This window comes from Melanerpes formicivorus, unplaced genomic scaffold, assembly GCF_026170545.1.
Source record: "Melanerpes formicivorus ecotype bairdi unplaced genomic scaffold, bMelFor1.0.p_v2 SCAF_119, whole genome shotgun sequence".
NCBI lineage: Eukaryota > Metazoa > Chordata > Aves > Piciformes > Picidae > Melanerpes > Melanerpes formicivorus.
This window is the reverse complement of record NW_027142471.1, coordinates 826,192-841,003: the sequence shown is the minus strand read 5'-3', so window position 1 is coordinate 841,003 and position 14,812 is coordinate 826,192. Positions and strand designations below refer to the sequence as shown.

The following is a 14,812-nucleotide window of genomic DNA, read 5'->3' as shown; positions in this document are numbered from 1 at the left end:
GGAAAGCAGGAAAGAATGCTAGGAGACCTGTCTGGATGAGCAAGGAGCTCCTGGGCAGGCTGTCAGACAAAAAGAAACTCTACAAGCTGGTATCAGGCAGGTTAAAGTTGCCCATAAGAACACGGTATGGTGATCTTGAGACAGCCTCTAGCTGCCTATAGAATAATTCATTAACCTCTGCATCCTGGTTGGGTGGTCTATAACATACTCCAACCAGGATGTCTGCCTTGTTGGCCTTCCCTCTAATTCTCACCTACAGGCACTCAACCTGATCATCCCTGATCTCTAGTTCCATGGTGTCTAGAACCTCTTTAATGTACAGGGCCACCCCTCCACCCCTTCTCCTTGGCCTGTCTCTCCTAAAGAGCCTGTAGCCATCAATTACAGTGCTCCAGTCATGTGAGTCATCCCACCACGTCTCTGTGATGGCAACTACATCATAACTTTCCTGCTGCAGCAAGGCTTCCAGATCCTCTTGTTTGTTGCCCATACTTCATACATTAGTATACATGCATTTCATCTGGGCTGCTGGTTTCACCCCTGGCTCCAGATTACCACCCCTAGACTCCTGCCTGGGGGGACTGGTTTCAGCCGCTTCCCCCTCTGAATCTAGTTTAAAGCCCTGTCAATGGGACCTGCCAATTCCCTTCCTAGAACCCTTTTCCCTGTGGGGGATAGTCCACTCTCATGCACTAAGATCTTTCTCCTCCTCTGCAACAGATGTACTCCATCTGCTGCCAGCTGACCTGGTGCCATACAAAGTTCCCCAAGATCAAAAACCCAACATTCTGTTGGTGGCACCAGCCTCTGAGACACTTGCTGACTATAGCTGACGACCTGTTCCTTTTGGTATTCCTTTCCACAGCTAAGGGTATTCATAGAATCATAGAATCAATAAGGTTGGAAAAGACCTCAAAGATCATCAAGTCCAACCTGTCACCCAAGACCTCCTGACAACTAAGACATGGCTCCAAGTGCCACAGCCAGTCCCCTCTTGAACACTTCCAGGGGTGGGGACTCCACCACCTCCCTGGGAAGCACATCCCAGTGGCCAATTGGTCTTTCTGGGAAGAACTTTCTCCTCACCTCCAGCCTAAACTTCCCCTGTCACAGCTTGAGACTGTGTCCTCTTGTTCTGGTGCTGGGTGCCTGGGAGAAGAGACCAACCCCCACCTGGCTACAACCTCCCTTCAGGGAGTTGGAGAGAGCAAGAAGGTCTCCCCTGAGACTCCACTTCTCCAGACTAAACACCCCTAGCTCCCTCAGCATCTCCTCATAGGGCTGTGCTCCAGACCCCTCCCCAGCTTTGTTGCCCTTCTCTGGACACGTTCAAGAGTCTCAATGTCCTTCTTAAACTGAGGGGCCCAGAACTGGACACAGTCCTCAAGGTGTCGCCTAACCAGTGCTGAGTACAGGGCAGAATGACCTTCCTGCTTCTGCTGGCCACACTCTTCATGATGCAGGCCAGAATGCCGTTGGTCTTCAGTACCCCCAGTTCCCTTTCTGTTTGGCAGCTGTCAAGCCACTTCAATCCCAACCTGTAGCACTGCGTGGGGTTGTTGTGGCCAAAGTGCAACACCTGGCACTTGAACTTGTTGAATGCCATCCTGTTGGACTCTGGCCTTCTGTCCAGCCTGTCAAGGTCCCTCTGCAGAGCTCTCCTATCCTCTAACAGATCAACTCCTGCCCCAGCTTGGTGTAATCTGCAAATTTACTGATGATGGACTCAATCCCTCATCCAGATCATCAATGAAGATATTGAACAGGATGGGGCCCAGCACTGATCCATGGGGGACACCACTAGTGACTGGCTGCCAGCTGGATGTGGCACCATTCCCCACCACTCTCTGGGTTCAGCCTCCAGCCAGTTCCTAACCCATCTCAGTGTGCTCCCATCCAAGCCATGGGCTGACAGCTTGGCCAGGAGTTTGCTGTGGGGGACAGTGTCAAAGGCCTTGCTGAAGTCCAGGTAGACTGCATCCACAGGCCTCCCCATATCCACCAGGTGGGTCATCTGGGCATAGAAGGAGATCAGATTGGTCAGGCAGGACCTGCCCCTCCTATATCCATGCTGGCTGGGCCTGATCCCTTGGCCATCCTGTAAGTGCTGTGTGATTGCATTCAAGAGGACCTGTTCCATAATCTTGCCTGGCACTGAGGTCAGGCTGACCGGCCTGTAGTTTCCAGGTTCCTCCATCCGACCCTTCTTGTGGATGGGGATCACATTGGCCAGTTTCCAGTCATCTGGGACCTCTCCAGTGAGCCAGGACTGGTGGAAAATGATGGAGAGCGGCTTGGCAGCTCATCTGCCAGCTCTCTCAGCACCCTAGGATGGATCCCATCCGGTCCCATGGACTTGTGGGTATCCAAGTGGCTCAGCAAGTCCCAAACTAACTCCTCATGGATTTCAGGGGTACTACACTGCTTCCTGACTCCATCTACCAGTTCAGGAGGCCAGTTATCCTGGAGTCCTCCTGCCTTACTTGAAGATGGAGGCAAAGAAGGTATTTAGAACCTCATCCTTTTCCTCATCTTCAGTCACAGTGTTACTCTCCAGGCCTAATAATGAGTGGAGGTTCTTCTTGCCCTCTTTTTAGCATTAATGTATTTACAAAATTGCTTTTTATTATCTTTCACAGCAGTGTTCAGCTTGAGTTCCAACTGGGCCTTTGCCTCTCTAATTCTTCTCCTACATGTTCTAACAACATCCTTAAATGTATCTGGAGTTGCCTCCCTTCTTTCCAAATGTGATACTCCCTTTTCTTTTTCCCTTAATCCCTTCAAGAGCTGCTTGCTCATCCAGAGCCTTCCCCTTGGCTCATGTTCCCCTTTTCCTGTGCCTTCAAAAGCTCCTGTTTGAAGTAACTCCAACCATCCTGGTTCTTAAAGGGCTGCTGCCCAGGGAACTTTCTGAATAAGCTGAAGTTTGCCCTCCTGCAGTGCAAGGTGAAGGTTCTGTTGGTGTTCCTCCCTATCTCCCTGCATATTGAAAACTTCACTATCTCATGGTCACTGCACCTTAGGCAGCCTCCCACCATCACATCTCCCATAAGCCCTTCTCTATTTGAGAACAGCAGGTCAAGCGGAGCCTGACCCCTGGTAGGCTCACTTAAGAGCTGCATCAGGAAGCTCCATGCGCTCCAGGAACCTTTTGGACTGCCTCCTCTCTGCTGAGTTAAGTTCCCAGCAGATGTCTGGTAGGTTAAAGTCACCCACAAGGACAAGATCTGATGATCTTGAGACAGCCTCCACTGACTGTAGAATATTTCATCTTCCTTCTCATCCTGGTTGGGTGGTCTATAACAGACTCCAACCAGGATGTCAGATTTGTTAGGCCTCCCTCTGATTTTAACCCACAGGCTCTCAATCACTTCATTCTCCACCTCAAGCTCTGTGGCATCGAGTGACTCTCTAATATACAGAGCCACCCCTCCTCCTCTTCTCCCTCACCTGTCTCTCCTAAAGACCCTGTAAGCCCCCAGTGCAGCACTCCAATCATGCGTGGTATCCCACCATGTTTCCGTAATAGCAACTATATCATAGTCTTCCTGGTGAACCAAGACTTGCAGTTCCTCTTGCTTGTTACCCATGCTGCGTTGGTGTGCCTGCATTGCAGCTGGGCTGCTGATTTCTCAATTAACTCTAATTTATGCTCCACTCTTTCCTCTCCAGAGAGACTGGTTTCCTCACCCACCCTCTTCAGACTTAGTTTAAAGCCCTCATAATAAGCCCTGCCAACTCTAGTGCTAGTACCCTCTTGCCCTTTCTAGATAATGTCACCCCATCAGGACCCAGCAGGTCAGGTGCAGTAAAAGTTGCCCCAGATCAAAGAAGCCAAAATTCTGCTGCTGGCACCATCCCCTGAGCCAATTGTTGATGGCATGTGTTCTCCTGTTCCTCTCAGTGTACACCCCTGCCACTGATGGAGCTGAGCAGTGCACTGCTTGAGCTCCTGCCCCATCAATCGTCCAAGGGCTTTGAATTCCTTTTTGATCATCCTGGTGCTCTACTTATCAATTTCATTGCATCCAGCTTGGATCACCAGCAATGGGTAAGAGTCAGAGGCTGGATTAGCTTTGGGAGTCTCCTGGTGATGTCTCTTGTCTAGGCCCCAGGTAGGCAGCACACTTCCCTATGGGATGGGTCAGGACAATATATGGGTCCCTCTGTTCCCCTCAGAAGAGAGTCCCCAACAACTATAACCCTTCTCCTTTTCTTTGTGGAGCTGGTCCTTATGGTTGGTGGGGACTGCTTTGCCTTAGGCATCTCCTTAGATGGTTCCTCTTCAGCCCTCTCATCCACATTGTCCTCGGCCTGCAGGGCCTCATACTTACTGTGCAAGGGGCACTTACTGAAAGGGGCAGAGGGCTGGGATGGATTCTCCTTGCTTCCTCTAACAGGGACTTGTATCCATCCCTTCCTGTTTCCAGGGATGCCTCCCTCAAGAGGGGAGGTCTGCAAGGCCTGCTCCCACATATGTAACTCCCTTTCACATTCCCATATAGTCCTGAGCCTTGCTACTTCATCCTTAAGCCCAACCAGGACACTCAGCCACCAGGTTGAGGAGAAAATTCACCTGGTCACACCTGTCTCCTTCCCCCTCCATTCCAAGTGCCAGGCTCCAGCACTCTCTGCAGCTAGCAGCCTGGACACCTGCACCAACTCTGTCTGGGTACCTACTGATTTTCTAATAGCCTTTGGCTGAGTTGTTACCATGGTTCAGAGGCTACCACAGAGGCTTCTGTACTCTGTCAGCTGCCACATCATGCGCAGCTGGGCAAGAAGTCTCTCCAGCCAAAATGGTGTCGCGCGCTCAGCCCAGCCAGGGTTTAAAATTCCCGCAGCTGACATCAGGATCCTGAGCAGGCACATGAGAAGATGACCCTGCCAGTCCTCGCCATCTGCCAGGGGTCCTTCTGACCTACAAAGCCCTGAAAAGAAACCAAAAGAGAAAGATCTCAGCTCAAGAACACTGGTATTGATGAAAAAATTACCTATGCCCCTGACCCCTCAACCAGTTTTCCCAGGGCCTTGAAGTCCTTTTTGATTACCTTGGGACCTCTGGTTTCAACCTTATCGCTCCTTACCTGCATAACTATCAAGGGATAGTAATCAGAGGCCTGTACCAGACTAGGCAGCCTTCTGGTAACATCTCTGACCTGGGCCCCAGGGAGGCAGAAGACTTCCCTGTGGGAAGGATCCTGCTGACATCTGGGGCCCTTTGTTCCCCTCAGGAGGGAATCACCAATAACAATAACCTTCCTCTTTTTTTTGAGGGAACAAGTCCTGATGCGGGGGGCAGGCTGTTTGGCTTTAGGCAACACCTCAGATGGTGTCTCTTCTGTCTTCAGAATCACCTCTCAACTTCCAGTGCCCCATACTTGCTTTGCAAGGGCAGCTGGGAAGGTGAGGGGAGCTGTGAGGGTTTCATTTTGCCTCTCCTAAGAGGGACCTGTATCCATTTCCCGCTGCGTCCTGGGTCACCTGCCTCTGCTAGGGGAGCCTGCAGAGCCTGCTTACTCAAGGTCAACTCCCTTTCACATTCCCTTAAAGTCCTAAGTTTAGCAACTTCTACCTTCAGATCAGCCGCTAGGTTAAACAGATAGTCAAGCTGCTCACACCTAATGCAGGTGTTGTCTCCACTGCCCTCCATTTCAGGTGCCAAGCTCCAGCCCTCTCTGCAGCCAGTTGTCTGCACACCTGCCTGCTTATGTTCTGGGTTTATACAGATCTTTTGAAAACAGCTTTGCTGCAAGTTACAACCATCCCTGGCCCTGGCCACCAACCCACTGGAAAAAAGAAAAGTGCCATGGCAGTGCCGCTGGCTGTGGCCAAGTGAGCAGCCAGCAGGTCTCCAGCCAAGTGTCGACTGCACGGCTCAGCCCTGCCGTGGTTAAACTTTCCATGGCTGACGTCACGATCTCAAGCGGGCAGGTGAGAGACTACCCTGCTGGGCCCCGCTGACTGCCAAGGTCCTGCCGCCCCTTGGACACCCAAGGCATGCCAGGGTTTACCATGAGCAAAGGTCAATGTCTCAGAAGAAATGGTCAATTCTTATTGAAAATCACTCCTGAACATTGGCATTGAGAGTGAAGCCACAAGTTGTGTGCACAGACTGAGGGAAGGTGGGCACCTGGAACATGCTACAGGTAGGAAGATAAGCATTGGGCTGTGCAGAGTCCAAGCTACTGTGGGGATGTTGTATGCTCTGCTGTCCTCTGCCCAGTCACCCTCCATCTCTTGATGGTGAGATGATGGGCAGAAAGTGTGGATATCCTGAAGGGATATTCAGGGAGCAAAATGTTCTTGTGGCCCTCCCCTCCCATCCCATTCCAACCACTTCTGAAGACATCCTCTATTTGAAGTTCCTGCCCCAGCAAGTATGCATTCAGAGCTGGAGGAGATTGATTACACACGAGCCACAGAGGTTATTGACCTCATTCATTGCCCCACTGCAGACCTGAACTCTGCATCCAAGGGCAGCACTACTTTGACTCCAAGGCAGTGCTCAAGGCTCCCCAGGGAAGAGATGCAGCAAGGCTGCAAGTGTGATAACCATTTCCTCTGGAGTAACCAGGAATGTCTTACTCAGCTCCAGGACACCACAAAGCACAACCCAGTGCAGTGGAATCTACCACCGCCTTCCTTTTCAAACAAGGAAGGATCCTCTTTTAAACCCAAAAGATTCCTCTCCAAAACCACCGTTTCCTCTGAGAACACTGGAAGGGTCACCACAGAACAAAAGACATGTGGAGCTAAGACACCTAAGCTCAGATGCAGCACAACTTTAATGAGTCCAGAGAAGGAAAGAAGGTGTACCAGGAGCAGCCACTAAAATGGGAAAGGGGTGGGGCTGCTGCAGGGTGTCCATCTGCCTGCCCTGCCAAGGAAGGGAGGCCAACAGGTGCCAGCTAGGCAGACACTGGGAGAGAGCTACAGCAAAGTGAAGAGAGAGAGAAGAGAGCAGAGGAAGCAAATGTACACATAATCCATACTTCTAGACAGCACAGGCTGACCCCTGCCTGCCACCCTTGCAATAGACATCAGGGATGCAGAAGTAATATAAACAGAGTGGTCCAAAGCTGTATCTCAAAGTCTAGCATCAAGGTCTAAGATGTTGGAAGTTCTTCTAGCCAAGGCCATTGCCAGCAGCTCTAGCAGGGGCGGCAGCAGTAGCGGTTGGTGATGCAGGAGAGGTCAAAGCCCCCAGAGTTGATGGGCACTCCCTCAGAGCTGAGGATGCTGCCAACAGCAGCAGAGGTGGAGGAGCCCACGGCAGTGTTCTGAGGGAAGGAGCTGAGGATGGGTCCAGGCAGGGTCACCACCACAGGGGAGGGCTCGATGACGATGGTGGAGCTCTGGCACTGCCTGCAGCAGGGCTCATTGCAGCTGCTGGCCAGTGGGGTTGGGCCACAGGGCTGGCAGCAGGGCTCACAGGGCTGGCAGCTTTGGCACTTCTCAGGGCAGGACATGGTTTTGGGCTGCAGGTGCACCTGTGAGAGAATGTCATGGAAGCTCAATATGGGAAAACATAAGAAGCAGCTCTGCACCCAACCACAGTGGAGTCCAGGTTCCATCCTGCACCAGCATATCCTGCTCTCTTCTAAGCTCATCTATGTCCCAGTCTCTCTCTGCTGAAGATCTTCTCTCCCCTTCTTTCTCCTAGGAGTATCAGGTCCCAGTCCAGTATTAGGACATTCCCTACCAGATGAGATTCTATTGGGCAAAGACCTGATGTTACAGAAGGAGTAGCAGAGGCTTCAGACTCACCTGGTTGCCAAGGAGAAGGAGGCAAGAGAAGTGGATGAGAGAGCAGAGAGCTGGGCTGCCTTTTATAGCAGTGCTGCAGTGCCTCAGGCCCAGAGGCAGCTTTGTGGAAGGAAGAATTCTGTGAGCAGCTCATGACAAATGCAAACCATCCCAGCAGAAGGGACTGGCTGCATCCTGGGTTCCTGTCCTGCTACTGCTTCATTTCCTGCCTTCTGCCACATTCTTTCCATTGGGAGGTCTGCTCTCAGCGCCCAGGTGAGGCCCCCAAGGGTGTGCAGGGCAGACAGATGTCAGTGCAGGCAGAAGAGTCAGCTGCAGTGCTGGTGGCATCCCATGCAGGCAGGTGATGTGTGCCTGTGCCATTCCTGAGGGCTTGTCAGGAAATGGGCTCTGTTATAAATGCAGTAGTGGTTTGTGATTTGTGTTACAGGATGCAGGATTCAGGGTGGGTAGTGGCAGTTGGTTTGTTTTGCGAACAGAGGGTAAATGTTCAGATTGTTTTGCCTTCAGACAGGAACCTTATGCCAACTTTCCCAGAATCGCAGAATGTTTACCTTAGACAAGTCCTGTGCTGCAGCAGTGCCTGTGTGAGAAGATGTGGTTCTTCATAGGATACAGGAGAAAGACCTCCCCTGCCTCATCTGCGACCCCTACCGCAAGGAAGATGCATGCTCAAGAAGTCGCTAGGACTCATTTTCATATCCCTGCCTTCTATTAAGCATAAGCATGCATATGTAAATGATGTAGCTATATAAAGAAAAGATAGTAATTGTGAGATGCTTTCTGGCAGAGACTGGAGGTATCTGTGGGGGGAGGTCTCTGTGCCCCAGCACATCATTTCTCTCCTTTTTATTTTTCTGCTGCTTGCTTTCTTCTGCTTTTTAATAAAACAACTCTCACAAGAAACTTAGGAATGTTCTTGTGCAGCCCGTTTATAACAGGCACTGCTGTCGTGTTTCTCATCAGATGTGTGCTGTGGAGTCCAATCCCATGCTGTTTGTCTCCTGAGTAAATCATACAAGGGATAAGAAATCACTGAAAACCCATGTTTGTGCTCTCTCCAATATCTCAATGTACCCAGCAGTTGCTGTAATTCTTTTTTGCAGTTTGGGGTTTGCCCCTTTTCAGTGTCTGACAGTGTACCAGCAGGTACTGCAAGTGCACCAGCTATCCACAGGCTCCTACCAATTTAATCTCTTGTCCTGGACCATGACATTTAGAATGTATCATGTGAAACCCATTTGGGGTTACTAAATTCCACATTAGACCTTTCCAGAACATGTTTAAACTCTCACCACATGAAAATTTGCTTGCAGTGGGGTTTGAAAACCTCTCAAACAATTTAGAACCCATCCATGCTGCTTGCAGACTCGCTCCAGTCCATCTCATGACCATAGGCAACAATATAGCCTAATATTTCTGCCCAGGTCATTATATACGTGGGCACATTATGAGGATTTTGCTGGTTATGGTCTATAGCCTTCTGATTCTTTCCCTTAAGGTCTGAACATAGACTTTTAAAGCTCCTGGTAGCCCTTTAATAAGCAGTGTAAGGTGCTAAGGGTTTACCACAGCCACCATTGGAATTCTGTGTCTCCAAGTTCATACACAGCCTGAATGCAAGCTGCCTTCTGCAGGCCTACTGTGAGCTGCAGTAAGCCATTCACAGATGTGTTCTCCCATGTGACTGGGATGTGCACTGCCAGCCCAGTAAGCTTTGTGAGCAGTAATCAATGATCACCTGCCAGACTGTCATTCAAAAACCTCTGATCAAAATTCATTTTTTTTCCTGATGCTGTCTGCTTTAGTTCATCCCTCCCTTCCTCTGAAGTGTTTTCTGAAATGTCTTTGCATAGAGACTAAACCATTACAGTCCTTGGAGAGACCTCCCAGCAGCACCTTCTGGCAATGCTTTCAGCAAGTGCAGGAAAGGGCTGGGCTGGTGCCCAGCTGTACAAGTTCAGAGTTGAGTCAGTGATGCTATCCTATATCTAGCCTCAGAGCAAATGGAAAAAACTGAAAAGGGAACTCTGCCTGGAGAGTCTGGTGGTCACACTGATACCGCTGCCCTGCCCATTTTCTGACAACTTGGTCCCAAACCATGCCTCCAGAATGGCTCAGGTGCACATCACCTGCCTGCAGCTGATCCAAGTCCTGTGTCTGCACTCACAAGTGTCTGCCCCAGACATCCTTGGGGCTCTCACTTGCACACTGAGAGGAGACTTCCTAATGGAAAGGATGATGCAGAAGTGAGGAATTGAAGCGTCAGCAGAGGAGGAACCCAGGATGCAGCCTGTCCCTTCAACCGGGATGGTTTGCATTTGTCACGAGCTTCTCACAGAATTCTCCCTTCCACAGAGCTGCCTCTGGGCCTGAGGCACTGCAGCACTGCTATAAAAGGCAGATCAGCTCTCTGCTGTCTCATCTACTTCTCTCACCTCCTTCTCCTTGGCAACCAGGTGAGTCTGAAGCCTCTGTTCCTTCTGGGAGAGGTGAGAAAAGGTCTTCATCAGATAGAGGCTGGGACTTTATCTGAGGTATCTCATGGGCTCTGAGCTAATCAGCATATGCTGGGGTATGAGGAGTCCTGGTTCCACTGTGGTTGGGTGCAGAGCTGCTTCTTATGTTTTCCCATATTGAGCTTCCATGACATTCTCTCACAGGTGCACCTGCAGCCCAAAACCATGTCCTGCCCTGAGAAGTGCCAAAGCTGCCAGCCCTGTGAGCCCTGCTGCCAGCCCTGCGGCCCAACCCCACTGGCCAGCAGCTGCAATGAGCCCTGCTGCAGGCAGTGCCAGAGCTCCACCATCGTCATCGAGCCCTCCCCTGTGGTGGTGACCCTGCCTGGACCCATCCTCAGCTCCTTCCCACAGAACACTGCCGTGGGCTCCTCCACCTCTGCTGCTGTTGGCAGCATCCTCAGCTCTGAGGGAGTGCCCATCAACTCTGGGGGCTTTGACCTCTCCTGCATCACCAACCGCTACTGTTGCCGCCCCTGCTAGAGCTGCTGGCAATGGCCTTGGCTAGAAGAACTTCCAACATCTTAGACCTTGATGCTAGACTTGAGATACAGCTTTGGACCACTCTGTTTATATTACTTCTGCGTCCCTGATGTCTATTGCAAGGGTGGCAGGCAGGGGTCAGCCTGTGCTGTCTAGAAGTATGGATTATGTGTACATTTGCTTCCTCTGCTCTCTTCTCTCTCTCTTCACTTTGCTGTAGCTCTCTCCCAGTGTCTGCCTAGCTGGCACCTGTTGGCCTCCCTTCCTTGGCAGGGCAGGCAGATGGACACCCTGCAGCAGCCCCACCCCTTTCCCATTTTAGTGGCTGCTCCTGGTACACCTTCTTTTCTTCTCTGGACTCATTAAAGTTGTGATGCATTCAAATTTTTGCCGCATTCAAATTTTCTCCTCTGACTCCTCTTTCCTTCTGTGGTGACCATTCCACTGTGCTCAGGAGAAATGGTGATTTGGGAGACCACTCTGTTGGGTGCAAAAGAGGTTCCAATTTTGTTTGAAGAGTTTGAAGGTCGTAGAATTCACTGCACCAAGTTGTCCTTGGTGTGTGTGGCAGTTCAGGCTGGGTGCCTCCTGTTACTGCCACATAAGTTCCAAGTGTCTAAAACAGTAAGGTGGACACAGGAAACAGAATATTTCATACCCATAAATCCTGTGATCTATAAATCCATCTGCAAAGTCCTTCTCTTCCTCTTTCTTCCCTCTCTGGTCCCGTGGGAGATCCTCCTGTCCTGGAGGAACTTGGACTATAGAGGGACAAACTGGAATCTCCATATACATGAAACCAAACAGCAATGCTGCCGTGGATGGCATAGACAAACCACCTCGAGTTCACAACAGAGCTAACCAACAGGTCACAAACTATAACCCTCCCCCACCCTATCCCCATTTAAGTGGCTGCTCCTGGTACACCTTCTTATCTGCTCTGGACTCATTAAAGTTTTACTGCATCCATTGTGATTTTTATAGACTGTTATTCTACTGTTTATCAGCCTTCTCTCATGTGTAATTCACCATCATCAACCAGGCAAATGAACCTGAACCAAATTGGCTCAGAAAAATAATTGTTGATATTTGATAAATAATATTAATATTGTATCATATTTCTGGCCTATAAATCTGTATAAACTAAATCAGCTCCCTATTAGGTAACAGTGGGGGAGTATCTCAAGGCCTCTTAGGTCTGGCTAGGCCTAGTGCCAAGGGGAGACATGGGGGAGAGGGGGCCGGGGGGGAGGGATCAGTCTCAGACCTGTCCAGCCTGAGACCAGCCTAGCAGTGGGGGGGAAGAAAGAACCCTGGGGTGTTTCAGTATACCCTCAGGTGGGGAGAAGGGAAGTGTTGGGAGGCTTTGGGTGTGCTGGAAGGGACTGTGTACGCTTTGGGATATCTTTGCCACTGTGCTTTGTAGTTTCTGTAAAACACCAATTGCTTTTCCATTTAAATTTCCTATCACTGCGCAATCCATTGCTGTGATGAGTGTCATTCTTTCATCCCTCTCAGGGCAACAGAAGATCTGTCTGACGCTAAAGCAGGACAACGTGCAGTCCCCTGGAGCTGAGCAAGACATTCCTGGCATCTTCAGAGCCGATGGCTATCGCTCTTGCAGACTTTCTGCATCACTTCCCATGGGAGCCTTGAGCACTGGTCTTGGAGCACATTGTGTGAATGGGAAGCCCAACCACTGATGTCCTTGGCTGCAGAGCTGTAGTAGGCCAAACGATGAGGTCCCCTCCCCTCCATCACCTCCTCAAAGTTCCATGGCTAGCTCTCATGGATACAGGCAGATGAGAGAGGAACCTCATACAGTCCTTGAGCACTTGCCAGGGCCCATCTGCTCTCAGCAATTTGAAGAAGATAATGAGAAGTTTTACTGAAATTGGTCTTTTGGATTCTGAGCCCTGCTACTCTTCCCTGTGTGATTTCATACTTCCCAACAACAATTTCAATCTGCCAAACCTCATGAAGCTGTCAAATGCCTCCTGAATTTTCTCCCTGTTAGTGCTGGGGCTGCTTATTCTCTCTGTTTGTTCTCGGGGGTGATGAGTCTGTTCACAGGCCAAGGTTTGTCTGATGCCCAGGTGCACAGCTAGGAAGGGATTTTGCTTCCTCAGGACAATTTGGTTAGGAGATAAAGCCACAAGAGCAGTCATATCTCACAAGGAGAGGTCCCTTCTGCAAGAGGGTGGCTGAGGGCAGAAGAGCAGCACAAGCCAGGCAGATGCATCTTTTCTATACTCATTAGAATCATAGAATCAATAAGGTTGGAAAAGACCTCAAAGATCATCAAGTCCAACCTATCACCCAACACTTCCTGACAACTAAACCATGGCTTCAAGTGCCACATCCAGTCCTTTTTTGAACAGCTTTTTTGAACAGCAATCTCATTGGGTAGGACAGCATGAAAAAGGAAAAATTAGGCACAGAGGAAAGCAAGAGAAGCCACAGCAAGATGAAAGCTACATAAGGGAACACAGAATGTAGTCAGGAGGGTTGCTAGGAGGATGACAGAACAAAGGACACCAAAGGAACAGGGACCAGTTCCAACCTCTTCCAGCAGTAACCATGAGCCAGCTGGAATTGTCACCATGGACATTTCCCCAGTGTCACTGACAATGCCCAGGAATGCTCAGGTGTCACTTTCTCCAATCTCCAGCACTTTTTGTTCTGCCTCTACAGAAGTTACTCTCCCAGAAGGTTCACCCTCAGCAGCCTCACTCCACATCCCATGCCACCATGCAGGACACCCTCCAGGCTCTCCAGGGATGTGCCTCCACGATCACTTCCCACCCATAATCCTCAGCTGAAGGCTGAGCCACTGCAAGACAGGCCACTAACAACACAAAGGCCACAGCATGAGGAGTAGAGGAAAACAGTAAGAACTTGCAGAGGCTCCTGCTTCACCCTCAGAGCCCAGGCTGCCCATGGGCTCAGAGATTCTGGCAGTACAGCTCATGCAGACTCTAATTCCCATGGCACAGTTCATTTCATCTCACTGAATATGATAGAACACCACAAGTAGTTCCACAGTTTGATAAATGATTGTGACCGGTTGAGGCTGTCCCTTTAAGAAAGGGAATATGGTGGACGGAAGTTGGTAAACGAAAAAGACGGATCTAAACTAATTTCATTGGTAGATTGGGAGGAAGCACCTTCTGAACTGGGAGTGCAGCAGGGTATCTTGGGTTTCCTGCACTTTTCCAGTTCAGTTCTGTCTTGCTTCCCCCTCCCTAGGAAGCAGCAGCTCTCTCTGTTCTGGGCTTTCGGCCAAGGCTTGACCTTGAAAAACTGACAAACTGCAAGGCCTGTATTAACTGCTTTCCAATTAACACATAACTGCTTCTAACTTTTTTCTCTTTCTCTCTCTTTCTAACCAGCTCTGGGGAAAGGGGGAGAGAGGGGGAAGCGGAAGTGGGGAACCCCCTCAGCAGAGGGGGGAACTCTCATTTCTGTGCTACTTTGTTGTATATTTTTGTATATATTGTAAATTCTGTAAATTCCCCTGCGTATCCTATATTGCTTTGTAAATATACAGCTCCACTGCTTTGCTAATTCAGCGGTGAGGTTTTTTCCTTTCCCTTCAATTTTTTTTTCCCTTTACTTTACAGGGGGGAGGGAGGAGGATTTTTTGGCCTTACCCTTCCAACCCTACGACAATGATCATGCTGCCAGCACATGGTAGGGATCTGTACAAGGTACCCTTAAAGAATCATGAAAGAATTCATGGGTGACTTCAACCTGCCTGATATCTGCTGGGATCTCAACACAGCAGAGAGCAGACAGTCTAGGAGGTTCTTAGAGTGCATGGAGGGCAGCTTCTTATACCAGGTGCTGCGTGAGCCTACCAGGGGTAAGGCTATGCTTGACCTCCTCTTCACCAACAGGGAAGGGCTGGTGGGTGAGGTGGTGGGCGGAGGGTGTTTGGGGTCCAGTGACCATGAGATAATTGAATTCTCATTATTTGGTCAAGCTAAGAGGGGCAGCAAGAAGACCTCCACTCTGGACATCCAGAGGGCAGACTTCAG

General features: G+C 50.1%; 1 protein-coding gene and 1 pseudogene across 1 annotated transcript; one reads left to right on the top strand and one right to left on the bottom strand.

Moving 5' to 3' along the window:
* Window positions 1-6,770: 6,770 nt before the first annotated feature.
* Window positions 6,771-7,903, bottom strand: LOC137456191 (feather keratin Cos1-2-like; annotated as a pseudogene).
* Window positions 7,904-10,203: 2,300 nt separating this feature from the next.
* LOC137456192 (feather keratin Cos1-2-like) lies at window positions 10,204-11,156 on the top strand. Its single transcript, XM_068167497.1, has 2 exons — window positions 10,204-10,229; window positions 10,434-11,156. Exon 2 carries the CDS (start codon window positions 10,455-10,457, stop codon window positions 10,770-10,772), a length of 318 nt encoding a protein of 105 aa, XP_068023598.1. The 5' UTR covers window positions 10,204-10,229; window positions 10,434-10,454; the 3' UTR covers window positions 10,773-11,156.
* The last annotated feature ends 3,656 nt before the right edge of the window (window positions 11,157-14,812 follow it).